The 14,754-nt window shown below is 45.6% G+C and overlaps 2 protein-coding genes and 1 pseudogene across 3 annotated transcripts; 2 read left to right on the top strand and 1 right to left on the bottom strand.

Moving 5' to 3' along the window:
- Window positions 1-647: 647 nt before the first annotated feature.
- LOC134025458 (sex comb on midleg-like protein 4) lies at window positions 648-9,479 on the top strand. 2 transcript variants are annotated; one of them, XM_062468495.1, is made up of 6 exons: window positions 648-882; window positions 4,507-4,709; window positions 4,879-5,008; window positions 6,945-7,130; window positions 7,346-7,491; window positions 7,769-9,479. In XM_062468495.1, exons 1-6 carry the CDS (start codon window positions 666-668, stop codon window positions 7,892-7,894), a joined length of 1,008 nt encoding a protein of 335 aa, XP_062324479.1. In that variant the 5' UTR covers window positions 648-665; the 3' UTR covers window positions 7,895-9,479. The 2 variants fall into 2 exon arrangements, with proteins under 2 accessions (XP_062324479.1, XP_062324480.1); XM_062468496.1 differs by lacking the exon at window positions 648-882 and adding an exon at window positions 3,124-3,263.
- Window positions 9,480-10,402: 923 nt separating this feature from the next.
- On the top strand, window positions 10,403-12,490 carry LOC134025154 (Fc receptor-like protein 5). Its single transcript, XM_062468041.1, has 5 exons — window positions 10,403-10,430; window positions 10,882-11,148; window positions 11,492-11,725; window positions 11,896-12,060; window positions 12,251-12,490. The coding sequence occupies exons 2-5, from the start codon at window positions 11,046-11,048 to the stop codon at window positions 12,325-12,327; spliced, it is 579 nt and encodes a 192-aa protein (XP_062324025.1). The 5' UTR covers window positions 10,403-10,430; window positions 10,882-11,045; the 3' UTR covers window positions 12,328-12,490.
- A 996-nt stretch (window positions 12,491-13,486) lies between these two features.
- On the bottom strand, window positions 13,487-14,550 carry LOC134025213 (stonustoxin subunit beta-like; annotated as a pseudogene).
- Window positions 14,551-14,754: the final 204 nt, after the last annotated feature.

Here is a 14,754-nt window from a genome sequence, read left to right on the forward strand (position 1 = left end):
CACACATACACACTACAACATCAAGCACACACCAGCACAACTCTCTCTCTCTCTCTCTCTCTCTCTCTCTCTCTCTCTCTCTCTCTCTCTCTCTCTCTCTGTCTCTCTCTCTCTGTCTCTCTCACCCAAAGTCATTTCCTTCAGGGCCAGGAGTCAGAAAGGAGGCAAAGGGATGAAATTAATTTAGGGGAAAGATGATTAATGATGAGACGTGAACAATGGGTTAGTAGATAATGAGTGAAGGGGGATTAGCAGAGTGTGTGTGTACCTGTGTGTGTGTCTGTGTGGGTGTGCATGGTACAGAATATCCTACCACCCAGACTTGTGCCGCGGGTACTGACTAGACTTTTGACCCATGCTCATCACCGGCAGTCTGGGAGTGGAAGGTGTTTGTGACAGGGCGGTCAAACACGCTGCAGCAGACGATGACGACCGCTAGAACAGAGATGCCTTCCTGTGAATCTTCTTTCTTTCTTTCCTTCCTCCTCCTCCCCCCGTTTATTCACCTCTCGCCCTCTATCTTCCCTGTCCCTGCTTCTTACTCCCCCCCCCGCCTCACCCTCCTCTCCACAACTCTCTCCCCATCCCTCGCTCCCTCCCTCTCTCTCTCCCTCCCCCCCGTCCTCCAGTGGGATGTATTTCATGCTGGGCGGGGCTCTGAGGCCATGAGGCTGAGAGGAGGCAGGGACCTGGAGCATCCCCCCGTTGCCTGGTTACCCACCGGTGTCCTGGGCGTGCGGAGCGTCCGGCTCAGGCTGCGGCTGGATCGCCGTGACGACCAAGGGCGCGGCTGTTGGCACCTGGTCGACCTGGAGAGCGAGGCGGAGAGCGAGCCCATTGGGCGGCGACTGCGGGACAGAGCCCCGCCCACCTGCTCCAACAGTAAGCAGCATGGCGCTTTGGATGCAACTTTATTGTCTATGTTGTGAGAACTGGAAATCTTTTTTTTAATTATTTTTTTGTAAACGCATAGGTAAATGAATGGATGCATGTGTGTCTCCAGGTGTTTAGTATTTGTCTTTGTTCTTCTCCTTTGTACTCAGAATTTTTGCTCCATCCCTCTGCACTGACGGTGTCGTCGGTAGCGTTGGTGCTGGAGGGGCTGAGAGAGTGAGGCAGAGGCCTCAGCACAGTGTTAATGCGCACACAGCGTTGTATTTTATGCGTTTATTTATTATCACCTGGTCATGTGACTATGGCGCAGGATCAGATTTCACTGTCTGTTACCATAGAGACGCCCTGCCTGAGCCGTAAATAAATTTCGGGGGTGTTTGTTACATTGTTACTTCCATTTAGTGCACACACACACACACCTACCAACCCCCATCCGTAGGCTCACAGATTAAACCGCCATTGTTTAATGCTGTTTGTGTTCATGTGTTCGTGTGTTCGTGTGTTCGTGTGTTCGTGTGTTTGTGTGTTTGTGTGTGTGTGTGTTTGTGTGTGTGTGTGTGTGTGTCTGTCTGTCTGTCTGTCTGCATCTGTGTGTGTACATGCATGTGTGCCATTTAGAGATGTACATTAGCACAAGGTGTTTAATTCCTCCCTCATCTACAGAGGTGAAATCATCCTGTAGTCTGCAACAAAGTATTCTTCAACATAATAGTCTCCAACAAAATAGTGTGCGAAAGAATAATCTGCAACAGACTAGTCTCTCATAGTGTAGGCTGCTGCAGTCTATCAGATTGGGCGAAACACCTTAATATAAACCACTATAATTTATGATGAAAGGGGGTATCTCTCTCCTTCTGACTCTTGTAGCCCCTCTTTTCTGACTTCAGGCTCTCCTGTCTACCTTAAGGGAAAGATCTGTATCTCTCCCTCTCTCTCTCTCTCTCTTTCTCTCTCTCTCTCTCTCTCTCTCTCTCTCTCTCTCTCTCTCTCTCTCTCTCTCTCTCTGTCTCTCTCTCTCTCTCTCTCTCTCTCTCTCATTCTCTCTGGTATAATTGGGTAGAGGCAATTGAGTAGTGTGCAGGATTAATTTATGTGTGTAATTACTAGTATGATTTATGAATTCCTTCAGACTGGCCAAATGGGCCCTCTGAACTACCGCTATAGCTTTAAGACTTGCGGTCACACCAGACTGTATGTGATAGTTATGCATGTATGTGTGTGTGAGTCAGAGGATGTCTGTGCTAACTGTGTTAACTCGCACCCCTGGCCCTGTTCTCCAGACCTTGTTGAACAAAATCAGTCAGTCTTTTTGAGCCTGTGCTTTCACTATGTATGCCTACAATTTTCTGTATCTGTTGCCACTCCAGTTCTACTATGTTTATTTTACTTGATTGTAGGTTTCCTTCTGAGGGGGAAAGCAAAGTGAAGCATGACGTGCCTATTGCTTTGTCCCTACCCCAGAAAATAGACTTGGAGCTTGTGAGCGAGCGCGTCTGCGCATTACACATGGCTATTGACAAATCTGCTTACACGCTCGCTAGAGGCACGTGTGTGTGACAGCATTTGATCCCCTCTTTGTGGTTTTAACCTTCCTATGATTGAGAGTTAAAAACCGAGAAAGTGGCTCTTTTCATGCGGGGGCGGCGTCGGCATAGCAACTGCAGCGTAACTAATCGATAGTGGGAACGAGGGAGCGCGACTACAGCCTTAGAGTGTGAGGCGGGGAGTTAGTTTTTGGGGTGTTTTATGGACTGGTCCCGAGTCTTATTTGCGAAGGAAATATATCTATAACAGGGGTTCGTGAATATTTTCCTGATGCGTTCCTTCCGGATTGGTTTCATTTGACGTAGCCCACCCTACACCACATCCACTACAAACAAGACAATTTGAAAACATAATAAATAAATAAAAATAACATAGATGTTTGTATCCTTGGGTGAACCAGCACTCATGGGCATGTTTTACAGTGGCACTACTATCCACTGTCCTGTAGCATATAAAAGCTGTATGTGCACATAGAAGTGTAAAGAAAAGAAAACAACAACAAAAATGGCAGCGGTAGGATAACAGTAATTACGATTCGACAGGTCGTGCAGCACACACCATCCGCTCTCAGACGGCTGCTGCGGGATGTTAGAGACGTGTTTCTATGACTACGGAAATGAGGGTGAAGGGGGGAGGAGAGAGAGAGGAGGAGGGGGGGGGGGTGCTGCCGGTGCATCAGCAGTGTGGAGCTGTACAGGCCGGGAGTAGGTGCTCTCTGTACGGCCTCTCGGACACCACTCTACCACAAAGGATATTGTGAAATAAAAGGACTATTGCGGCATCTTTGAGATTGGGATCAAAAGTCAACGGAGGTTGTATGTATGGTAAGTCGTTGATTATTCATTTGAAATAGATGTGATTTTGGCTTGGTTTTATGGTTGAGGAGGAGAGGAAGGAAGACGTGTGCGTCACATGATGCACAATGCTGCACATAAATCCGTTTCATACCCTCTTTCTCCCCCCCTCTTTCTTTCTTTCTTTCTTTCTTTCTTTCTTCTCTCTCTCTCTCTCTCTCTCTCTCTCTCTCTCTCTCTCTCTCTCTCTCTCTCTCTCTCTCTCTCTCTCTCTCTCTCTCTCTCTCTCTCTCTCTCTCTCTCTCCCCCCCTCTCTCTTTATTGCCCAGTCTCTATCGTACACAAACACCTCCGCTTGATCTACACATTGCAATCTTACACATCAGGGCTCTGTGCTTTGGTCATGCGGGCGTCTACATTAATCGTCATGGAAACTCATTGCTCTGCGGCTAGACAGACTCTTTCAGTCCCATAGCCTATATCTAGCTTCGAGAGGGAGAGAGATAGAGAGACAGAGAGAGAGAGAGAGAGAGAGAGAGAGAGAGAGAGAGAGAGTGCGAGAGAGAGAGAAGCACATGGAGTATGTGTAGCAGTTTATGGCTATAGGTGATAGACAATATGACATATAGCCTCTATTTAATTAAAGGCTAGCAGATGCCTTTATCCAAAGTGCTGCACCGGGCTGGATTTGAACCTGAGACCCGGGAATTATAATAGTACCTAGATGAGGTGAGATGGATGAATGAATGAGGCAGACGTCTGAGTGTGTGTGTGTCTGTAATCATATTTAGGGCAGTCTACACAGCTGGGAGGGAGGGGATATAGTGTTAGAGTGGGGGAGGGGCGTAGCATATAATGTGAGCTTAATGTGGTTTTGTCTCTTGCTACAGTATTAGTAGGACACAATCAGAACCAATCCATAACTTATTTAGACCAAAAACACTGTAGGACCTCAAGAACCCCGTTTTATTATTGAAAGGTACTATTACAGTTTTACCCTTCTACTGCCTCAGGCATTTTGAAGCCTCTCAACTAAATGTTGTAAACGGAAGAGGAAGTGGTTTTGGGGGTTAACAAAATAAAAATAGCGGAGTGAGTTTTGGTAATTTGTTTATCAATGGAACATAATCTGCAGGGTGTGAATTTTGGTTGCTACTTCCTGTGTTCGCTTGGGTTTCAGACAAAAGCATGAATTCAAATATTTCTCTTTTCTCTCGGTTTATCTCTGAGACTGTTTCACTTCCCCTGCCCTCTATCTCTTCTACCTCCCCAGGTCTGATGAGTATCCAGTCTGAGGCTTCAGAGATGCAGTCCCCTCTCATTACCCCCGCCTTTGTGGGGGGCCCCAGTGGAAAGGTACCAGGGCGGAAAAGAGGTCGCCCCCCCATACGCAAGCTGGAGTTCCAGAGCCACTACCCAGAGCCCCTGTCATCCCCCAAAGTGCCCAAGAAGAGAGGCAGGAAGCCTGGCTTCAAGGTGTGTGGAATGAAGAGGACTGGTCATGCATGGTCTTTACGAATGTTTATTTTTGCCACAGCAAAGGCTAATGGTGCGAGAATGTGCTATTTCAGCGCAATCACGAGGCTTGTCCCTTTCCTAAAATGGTGGGCGTTTATGTAAACTGATGCTTCATGTGTGTGTACAGCTGAAACCGAGGATGGTGATGACATCGTTGGCCAACTCCCCGACCAGCAGCACGCCAGAGCCAGACATGAGCTCCATCCCCCAGGACGCTGCTACTGTCCCCCACTCTGCCACCCCACAGGTCCTCACAGGTACACACCTACTGTCCCCCACTCTGCTACTGCACAGGTCCTCACAGGTACACACCTACTGTCCCCCACTCTGCTACTGCACAGGTCCTCACAGGTACACACCTATTGTCCCCCACTCTGCCACCCCACAGGTCCTCACAGGTACACACCTACTGTCCCCCACTCTGCCACCCCACAGGTCCTCACAGGTACACACCTACTGTCCCCCACTCTGCCACCCCACAGGTCCTCACAGGTACACGCCTACTGTACCCCATTCTGCCACCCCACAGGTCCTCACAGGTACACACCTACTGTCCCCCACTCTGCCACCCCACAGGTCCTCACAGGTACACACCTACTGTCCCCCACTCTGCCACCCCACAGATTCTCATAGGTACACACACACGCACACACACACACACACGCACACACACACACACACACACACACACACACACACACATAGGTACACACACTCATTCATTCACACATCCAAAAAAAAACTACAGAGCACATGGAAATGCACACACTTTTTTTGTTGTGGTTATAAACGCAAAAATAATTGTTATTCTGGGTTAAAACATGAGTGTGTGTTAGTTCATGTGAATGTGAGCTCTTAGTACCATGGTGACACTCACAGGAGGATTCCCATCATCAGCATGCCAATCTGCCAGACAAAAGAAAACAAACACACACTCTGAAAAATGCGCACATATGCACGGTCTAGAATTCATTGGGATTCATTATTTTCTCAAGTGACAGCTTCGTTTGGATTTAACATAATCTTTAGCTTAACCTCACCGGCATCATGCCTGCTTTATGACAGTAAAAGCTTTCTTTTCTTTGCAAAGAGAATGCTTTGTGTGTGTGCGGCGTGTGTTTGCCGGTGAAAGGAAGAAAGAGGGGTAGGATCAGAAAGAGCACCCTGTGTGTTGTTCAAACGCCCCAGTCAAGCATTAATACGTTATTCTCTTTCAATTCTCTCCCCTTCTGTCTCCTGCATAACATGAAAATGTGTTTTATCTCTCAGTCTGGCGCTTACTCTCTCTCTCTTTTTTTTATTTTTTTTTATCCCTCTCTGCCTCGTTTAGAATGTCTGCAAATGACTTCTCAAATATTTGAGGATTGTCTCCCAAATATTGGAGGCAGAGATTGGAATCTCAAATGGTGTCAACCGGGGACTCGCTGTCCTGCGCTTGCAAATAAATGAAGACGGTTTGAAGTCCTACAGCACGTGCCTCTCTCTCTCTCTCTCTCTCTCTCTCTCTCTCTCTCTCTCTCTCTCTCTCTCTCTCTCTCTCTCTCTCTCTCTCTCTCTCTCTCTCTCTCTCTCTCTCTCTCTCACTCTCTCTCTCTCTCTCTCTCTCTCTCTCTCTCTCTCTCTCTCTCTCTCTCTCTCTCTCAAAGCCACTCGGAAATAACTAGGACTCTTCAAACCCACGAAACAGAGTCATGTTTCAAAGAAGGCCTTTGTGTTTGATAGTAGTTGTTCTCTCCCTTCTTCAGGGTTAGCCAACCTCACATCTGCTAAACATGCTCACAAAGACCGCCGCCATCCAATTATTTCGCCCTTATTGACTTTTCATTTATTGGAAGTACTGATACACACACACTCACAGAGAAAGGTTAGAGATATAAATATGTTGATGTCTCTTTATCATTACATCAATTTGAGTTGATGTTGGTATTTTTATGTCATAGGTTCAGTAATTATACAGTAATATACACTAATTATGTGCTTCTAGCATTAGGTCAATTTCAATTTCTAGGAATGAAATGGAGCTTCAGTATTCTTACACTTAACCATAAATGAATGTAATGGGGAAAATAGCTACCAGTCTGTGCCGGTTTCTCAGTTGTTTGGAAGCGTCCAGATTGAGAAGCTGTTATACACCCAAGTCTCTTTCTGTCACATCTTGGACTTATGAGGTCATTTCCTGTCACCCTCTTTCAGCAGAGACCTCGATGCCTGAGGACTTCCTGTGCGATCCGGTGGACTCCAAACGCTATGCGGTCGACCCCAGCGACTCTGCCTTTAGCGTCATGGCAACACCCTTTCCACCCAAGCACACCTATGGTTACCGTGGCAGCAATGGAGGCTCTGCCCCTCTGGGCATGTGCAGACAAGCGTCCAGCCCCGGTAGATTTCCTAAAGAAAACAAAACTGATAAAGAAGTGTGTGTTTGTGTATGTGTGCTTTGTGTGGAAGGCATCTAGGTACCCATAATAAATGTATACAGGGACAAATCCTTCCCCCTGGTAACAGGAAATGCCCCAGTCTCTGAACTGTCTAGCCCACCATTTCAAGGTCCTAATCAAGTCTCAAACTAATCGTGTAACCCTAACCCCCCACAGCCTACAACCCATCCCAGGAGGCAGGGGAGGGCAAGCGGCCCCCCAGCAAGGACCCATCCAGCTGGGGTGTGGATCAGGTGGTGTGGTTCATCAAGGATGCAGACCCCCAGGCCCTTGGGCCCCACGCTGAGGCCTTCAGGAAACACGTGCGTGTGAAACACACACCCCATCAGATCCTCATGCATGCATACTCACTCAAATGATCAAGACTTAAAGAGACGGTCAAGCCTGTTTTTCCCAGTCCTCAAATTGCATTTATAAAATGACCGCATGCTCTGTTGGCGGGAATCGCGTCTGTTTTGCAGTCTATATTAGGTCCTCCATCACGGAGGATTTCTACTCACGGTTATTGGACTTTGTCTCTGCTTGTGACTCAGGTTGTAGCAGGTGGTCTGATGTATGTCCTCCCGTGTTGTTTGACAGGAGATTGATGGCCACGCCTTGCTGCTGCTGAAGAGTGACATGATGATGAAGTACCTTGGGCTGAAGCTGGGTCCTGCACTCAAGCTGTCCTACCACATCGACAGGCTCAGACAGAACCGGTTCTGACCCGCACAGGTCCGGTGCTGCTCCTGACCCTTACTGACAGGCTCAAACAAAAAGCCCCTCTGATCTAAATGATGGCAGCCACTTCAAACTATGGCTTTGTTCGAACTGAACGGACTCACATTCACAGACATTTCTGACTCCTGATCGACAAGCATTGATCCATTCTGAGACGCTTGTGGTTCCTATCTCCGATGAAACCACTTTTTATCTGCATTGAACTGTTTCACTGGGACTCAGTTACCGACAACAGGCCGTGACGTCAACGAGGTTCTATCTTCACTGGCTGGCTCACCAGATCCAGTTCATCTCACCGTTGTTTTATATGAGACCGGGGCTCTGAATGTTCTACACAGAAACTCACAATGGGTTTTTTATGCAGATGTTTTTTGTTTACAAAGACAAACTGGTGATATTTTAACAATGTACGGTTCTGCTAGATTTCCATGGCACCTACACAGCAGTCTAAACTGCTCCTCAGACCACGAATGAACATTGTTGTACTGTGTTGAACTTGTGGTTAACTATTAAGGACCTTTCTTCAAACTGTGACCCAAAGGGAGACCTGATCCCCATCCACCTCCAATCAAACATAGTAACAAGGTGCTCAGCCAATAAGCATTACCTCAACAGGGGGCTCAACCAATCACAGGGCTGGAATGGGGTTGCCGGGTGTGTTTTCTACTCCTCAGTAGCCTGAGTGGTACAGTAGCAGTTCTTGTCTGGCCAAAGTAAACGGAGGTAAAAGGCACATCTCTGACCATTTGGGCTACCCTGGTTTGCTAAAGAAGGACACCGGCAGTGTCCGTGTCCAGCAATGTAGCTTTCATACAGTATCAGACTGTACATCTTGCTGTGCTCATGACCTCTACTACATTTTACACATCAGCACCATCTTGACTTTCAGTTCCTGTTGAACTTACTATCTTAATATTTTTCACAGCCGTCTAATTTTCGGTGGCGCAAGACTTAAACTTATAACTCCTGGAAAGATATCCCCAGAAAAACCCCTGTGTCATTTCAACTTGTATGAGCAGTAGATAATGTTGTATACACAGCCATTGAAAACAACCAACACTCTTATCACGTCAACATCATTATGTATGCTATATCTATAATAATATGCTGTAGTGTCTGTTACACAGCGAAACGCTTGTTAATTGCCCTCTATGACCTTTGCCTCAATGCAACCTATTTGGGTCTGCTGTAAAATATGTAGTCGTACATAACTGGCAACCTTTCTTTTTTGTCTATTTGCTGTGGCTTGTGTGTAAATAAGGATGCTGATTTTCAAGATTGTGTTTCAACGTATTATCACCGCATAAAAGTGGGTCGAGTGTTGATGAGTGTCTACCCTCTGTTTTGTCCTTCCTTAACCCCACCCACTGACCTGTCTTGAACAGATAGATAACATGATAGAAAACCGCTGTCAAATGTGCTCTCAGTTTGGGTCTCGTGTGCAGGTGAAGGAAAGTGGGTTATTTTGTACTTTTTTTATACTGCAGAGCTGCAAGTCTGCTAAGAGGTCAATAAAACACAAGGGAGCCTTATGAAATGAGACCTAAATAAAACAGTGATACCAACAGATGTTATTTGGATTGGTCCTTGTTGGAATCACATGATGGATCTCAGTACTCTCTTCTTGGTTATTTGTCTTCCTCTGAGTGTTTTAGAGAAGGAATCAAAGATGCCACCCCTTGGGCTAGCTTTCCATTGTAGGAAAGATGGTTAGGACAGGAGCCTTGTTCCCAAACGTGGCCACCGAACTAGCAGAAATCCTGGTTCTCTGATCTTGTCACCCAGGTGGGAGAGGTACTGTACAGCAGGTCTTAATGGTAGTACGAGCAGTCTGAACTAACAGTAAGGGGCTTGAATAGGAAAAACTAGCAGTGACACACTAGCAGACAACATAAGAGGAGGCCTAAATAGCAGTAAAAAATAGCACACAAATACAAAGTGTAAGGTGCAGATTGATATGTGGGAATGGACATTGAATGTACATAGGATGTGACTAGAGCAACCATTTAGATGATGATGTCATCAATGACATCGTGAATTCAAAACAGGAAACTGAGTTTCGATTTTCTGATATGGTAAGGGTGTTACCTTTCCACTCCCGTTCCTTTCAACATTCTGTCAACATGCATAATCAGTATTCTGCAATACTGCACACAACAAATACTGAAGCGCAGAGTCCTTTGACAAAGAAGATGGACTGGCCTTTTTTGTTATGTCGTAAGTATTATGTTTGTGTATACAAATGTTGTGGGGTGAAATATGGCATCAATGTGATCCAACCAAAAACACATTTTCCGCACTAATTGTGAGAGTAGCTTAAGAAACGAATTTCAAACTGTCTGTTCCAGTCTTGGTAAAAGGCCTCTTTATTTTCAACAAAGCTATATAGTATGTGTTCTTTGACGTTTTCTCACTGTTTTATTTTGTATTTATTTTTCATCTCCATGAAAATGAAGCCATTTGTGTTTCTCTGTCTGATTTCTAGTTCTGAGTACACTTAGCTGCTCCGGACACAACCCAGGTAAGTTGAACTACCTATCAAGTGTGTGTACCCGTGCCGTCCCTCCAGCACTCTAAGTCACCAGTGTACCAATCACTGACCCTTGTACACAGTTCACAGAGATTCACTTACTAAATATACCCCTCTGGTTTCTGTTGCGGGGCGGTGTGATAGACATCAATTTGATTGTTAGTCTTGCCTTAAGTTTGTTCCATTTGATGGATTGAAAATAGAGAATCGACTATTGTGTCCAGCCTCACTTACTTCAGGAGAGTTATGAATGGATATTCTGACCAATGAGCCCTCTACTGTCTTGTTTCATTTTTCGGTCTCTCTGTTTTTATCTCCCTCCACTCTCTCTTTCTCTCTCTGTCTTTCTCTCTCTGTCTTTCTCTCTCTGTCTTTCTCTCTCTCTCTCTCTCTTTCTCTCTCTCTCCACTCCCTCTCTCTCTCCTGCTCTCTTTCTCACCAGGTCCATCTCCGTCTGCTTCTCTGATCATCAGCCCTGACAGTGTTCAGCATGTCAGCGGTGAATCTCTCCAACTGATCTGTGAGGTGCAGGGGAAGCCTACAGGTTGGAGAGTAAAGAGAATCTCACCCAATCCCCTGTCTCCTTTTGACTGTGGTTCTAACACAATGTACACATGTACCCTCAAACTGGGGATATATCAAGATGACGATGTGTACTGGTGTGAGTCGGAAACAGGAGAGTACAGTCATCCAGTCAACATATCAGTGGGTAAGTCTAATCATACACACACATGTATTGAACCCTAGTACCAACACTTTATGGTGCTGTCATAGTGACATAGCATAACAAAACGTTTATCACATTATGCTTTCCTTCCGAAAGAAAATGCTGAAATCTCATTTACATATTTTAAAGAAGTAAAATGAAGCCGCAAACTTCAAAGGAGAATGTGCAATGGCTAGCTTAAGACTTGCCTCCATGATTTTTGTTAGTTCAACAATATCCCGTTTTTTTTATCCAGGAAATGGGCTTGACTTTGATACGCTATTGTTCTTTTCCTTCCAAATGATTGACAGGCATCTTTGTTTGTGATTGGTGCTGTGATATGCAGGGTTAGGAACGATCCTGAAAAGTCCAGTTCATCCTGTGCCTGAAGGAGAATCAGTGACTCTACGTTGTAGACTTGAGGACACTCTGACAAAGCTCAGTGCTGAGTTCTATAGAGATGGATCACTCATCAGTCATGAAAGCAGGACAGAGACGACCATCCACAATGTATACAAGTCAGATGAAGGATGGTACAGTTGTGGAATACGTTCTCCCAAAAGTTGGATGGCAGTCAAACGTGAGAAATGTGTTCGGTTACTCGTTAAATATTGCAATGTTTTTGTACCCTGAGAACAGATCTGGTGGTTCGGATGATTTCATTTCATTTCATAATTCAGTATCATCTACCTCTGAAAACAACCCTCTTTCTCTCTCCATCTCAATCTTCACCTCCATCCCCATCTCCAGTTCCATCTCCACCTCCATCCCCATCTCCACCTCCATCCCCATCTCCAGTTCCATCCCCACCTCCAGCCAGCATCTCTCTGCCCAGGCTGCTGTGTGGTTTAGTGGTGACGTCCCCCTACCTGCTGGTGACCATCATGCTGCTGGAGAGATGCTGCAGGGCTCCAGGTTAGATCCTGTAGTCCAGGAACCCCGAGCAGTAACATGCACCTCATGATCCTAAACACTCACCAACACTACAGGAGTAGCAAGCTCCTACAATTGACCTAACCATGTTTCCACATGGCGTTGGCTACCGTGTGTGTCTATGTGGAGGTGATGTGGTCTGACCTCATGGTTGAGCCTCTGTGTCGTGCAGCTCCTTGTGATGAAGAGCAGACTGGGATCCGGGATGGAGCCACCAGGGACCAAGTGGTCTGCATGGAGCCGGACTAGCATGAGAGGACGTGTTCCGCTTTACTAAAAGATCACTTCCTGCCTACATGTCTTTAATCCTGGTGTAGTAAACTGTGTGTTGGGTGCTGTTCTGCTAGAGTAAATACACATGCGTTTGAATGCTGTTGCTTGGTTTTTCCCTTCTCTGTTCGTGAATGTTGCACGCTTTCAACATGTCAAAGATTCAATTAAAGTTGCACCTTAAAAACGTTCTTGGTGTTTTTTTTAAAAACGTTTTTTATTTACTAAAGGATATTGTAAGATCTGAAAGATCTACTGGAAGGTCTTCTTTAAAACCTAGCTGATGCCGCCATAAAATACTGACCCCTGGTGGTGGTTACCAGATATGCAGACAACTCGACTAGGTATTGTAAGTGGTGCTCACACAACCCGTGAGCCACCCGGGATGCCTCTACTGAATTAATAGTTTGCATCCCAACTAATGAAACTGTTAACCAAAATGAGGTTCTCCTCACTGGCACCAAATCCACTTTATCCAAAACCGACAGTTTTTCTTTTATTATTGACAACTCCTCCGTTTCACCATCCCCCAAGGTTAAGAGTCTGGTGTCATCCTTGACAGCACACTATCCTTTCAGCCCCACATCAATAACATTACCCGGTCTGCCTACTTTCATCTATGAAACATAAATCGTCTCTGCCCCTCCCTTACCCCCCACACTGCCGCCATTCTTGTCCACAGTCTTGTCACTTCCCGTCTGGATTATTGTAACTCTCCTTTTTGACCTCCCTCACAAATCCCTCCATAAACTTCAACTGGTCCAGAATTCAGCTGCCCGCATCATAACTCGAACCCCCTCTATTCACCACATAACTGCTGTCCTTCAACAGCTCCACTGGCTCCCGGTCCAATTTCGTATACAATTCAAGATCCTCCTGTTTACATTCAAGGCCAACCACAACCTCATCCCCCCATATTTGTCTTATCTCCTCCAGGGTCCCACTACCTTCCGCTCCCTCAGATCCTCTTCCTCCATACACCTGTCTGTCCCCTCTGCCCGTCTCACCACCATGGGGAGTAGAGCATTCAACCGCTCTGCTCCCCGTCTGTGGAACTCATTACCACCCCATGTTAGAAATATAGATTCATTTCCCCATTTCAAATCACAACTCAAAACACATATTTTTAAAACTTTAATCCTTTAATGTTGTTGTATTCTTTGTTTTTCTGCTGCTTTTAATGTTTTTTGTACCTCTGTACGGTGTCTTTGAGTGCCTGAGAAAGCCGCAGTGCTTGCTGTGTTTGTCTTTCCATAAATCCCAGTACCAGTATTTAGATAGGACGCTACTTAACAGTAGAATGTCAGCATTTGTCAAAGATAGAGCTTTTGAACCCAAAATAAAATCCCTAAATATAAATATAGACCATATCTAAATCACCCCAATATGTGCTTAGTTATACACTTCATTTACTTGCGTGAGGTTAAATTGTTGTATTATAATTATCATAATTATACAAAATCATAAAAGATTATACAAAAACACAGGGTCATGTCTGCCAGTAATTTGAATGGGAGTGTTCCTCCAGGACACATGATGCTATTCTACCTGACACAGGGACACTGAGGAGTTATAAACCCAAACCCTAAACCCTTGATAGAGGGGCTCGGTGAATGTGCCGTTGAATGTGTAGAAGGACAGAGTGCCGGCCTGCCAGTCCAGATACACTCCTACTCTGTGGCAGCCAAAGGACGGGACACGTTTGACAGTCTTGTTATTGTGACAGGCAGAGTAACTGTTGTCATTACATTCCAGACTCCAGGACTTTGTCGTTGTGTCCAAGCAGACAGTCGTCAACCCCTCCTTTTCGGCTGATTCCTTTATATGTCACTCCTATAAAAACCACGTCTCCACTCCACTCTGCCTCCCAGTAACAGCACCCAGTGAGACCCTCTGTACATAGAACCTGAGGCCAGTCGAATCTCTCTGGGTGACTAGGATACGGCTGCTTCTCTTCGCTCTGTGGCACCTTTCTGTTCTCCTCAGACAGTGAGAGTTCTTTGCATGCCGTGTTTGGGTCCAGTGTGAGCTCACAGGCATCTGACGAAGGAGACAAAGATACAGTATATATGATTATTGTTCACAGTAGAATGTCTCCCTCTTCCTAAAACCATACTGTAGTTAGTTATCTCTCTCTCTCTCTCCTAGTATCTGACTATCACTATCTCCCCACCCTTCCACTCACAGACTTGAACTATTCATACTTGCTTTCTCTATCCCCCTCCCTTCCTTCTCTAAATCCATTAAGTATCCATTTATTTAAAAGTAGTTCTGAAATAGATCCACCGAGGACAGGGTACTTTATGTATACCCATAGGTAGATTTGGAAGATTTATCATCATGAATATTCTACATTTGTGACCACTGTATTGTATGGCCACTGTGTATTGTATTGCATATTGGTAC

Source organism: Osmerus eperlanus, chromosome 8 (genome assembly GCF_963692335.1).
Source record: "Osmerus eperlanus chromosome 8, fOsmEpe2.1, whole genome shotgun sequence".
Classification (NCBI taxonomy): Eukaryota; Metazoa; Chordata; class Actinopteri; order Osmeriformes; family Osmeridae; genus Osmerus; species Osmerus eperlanus.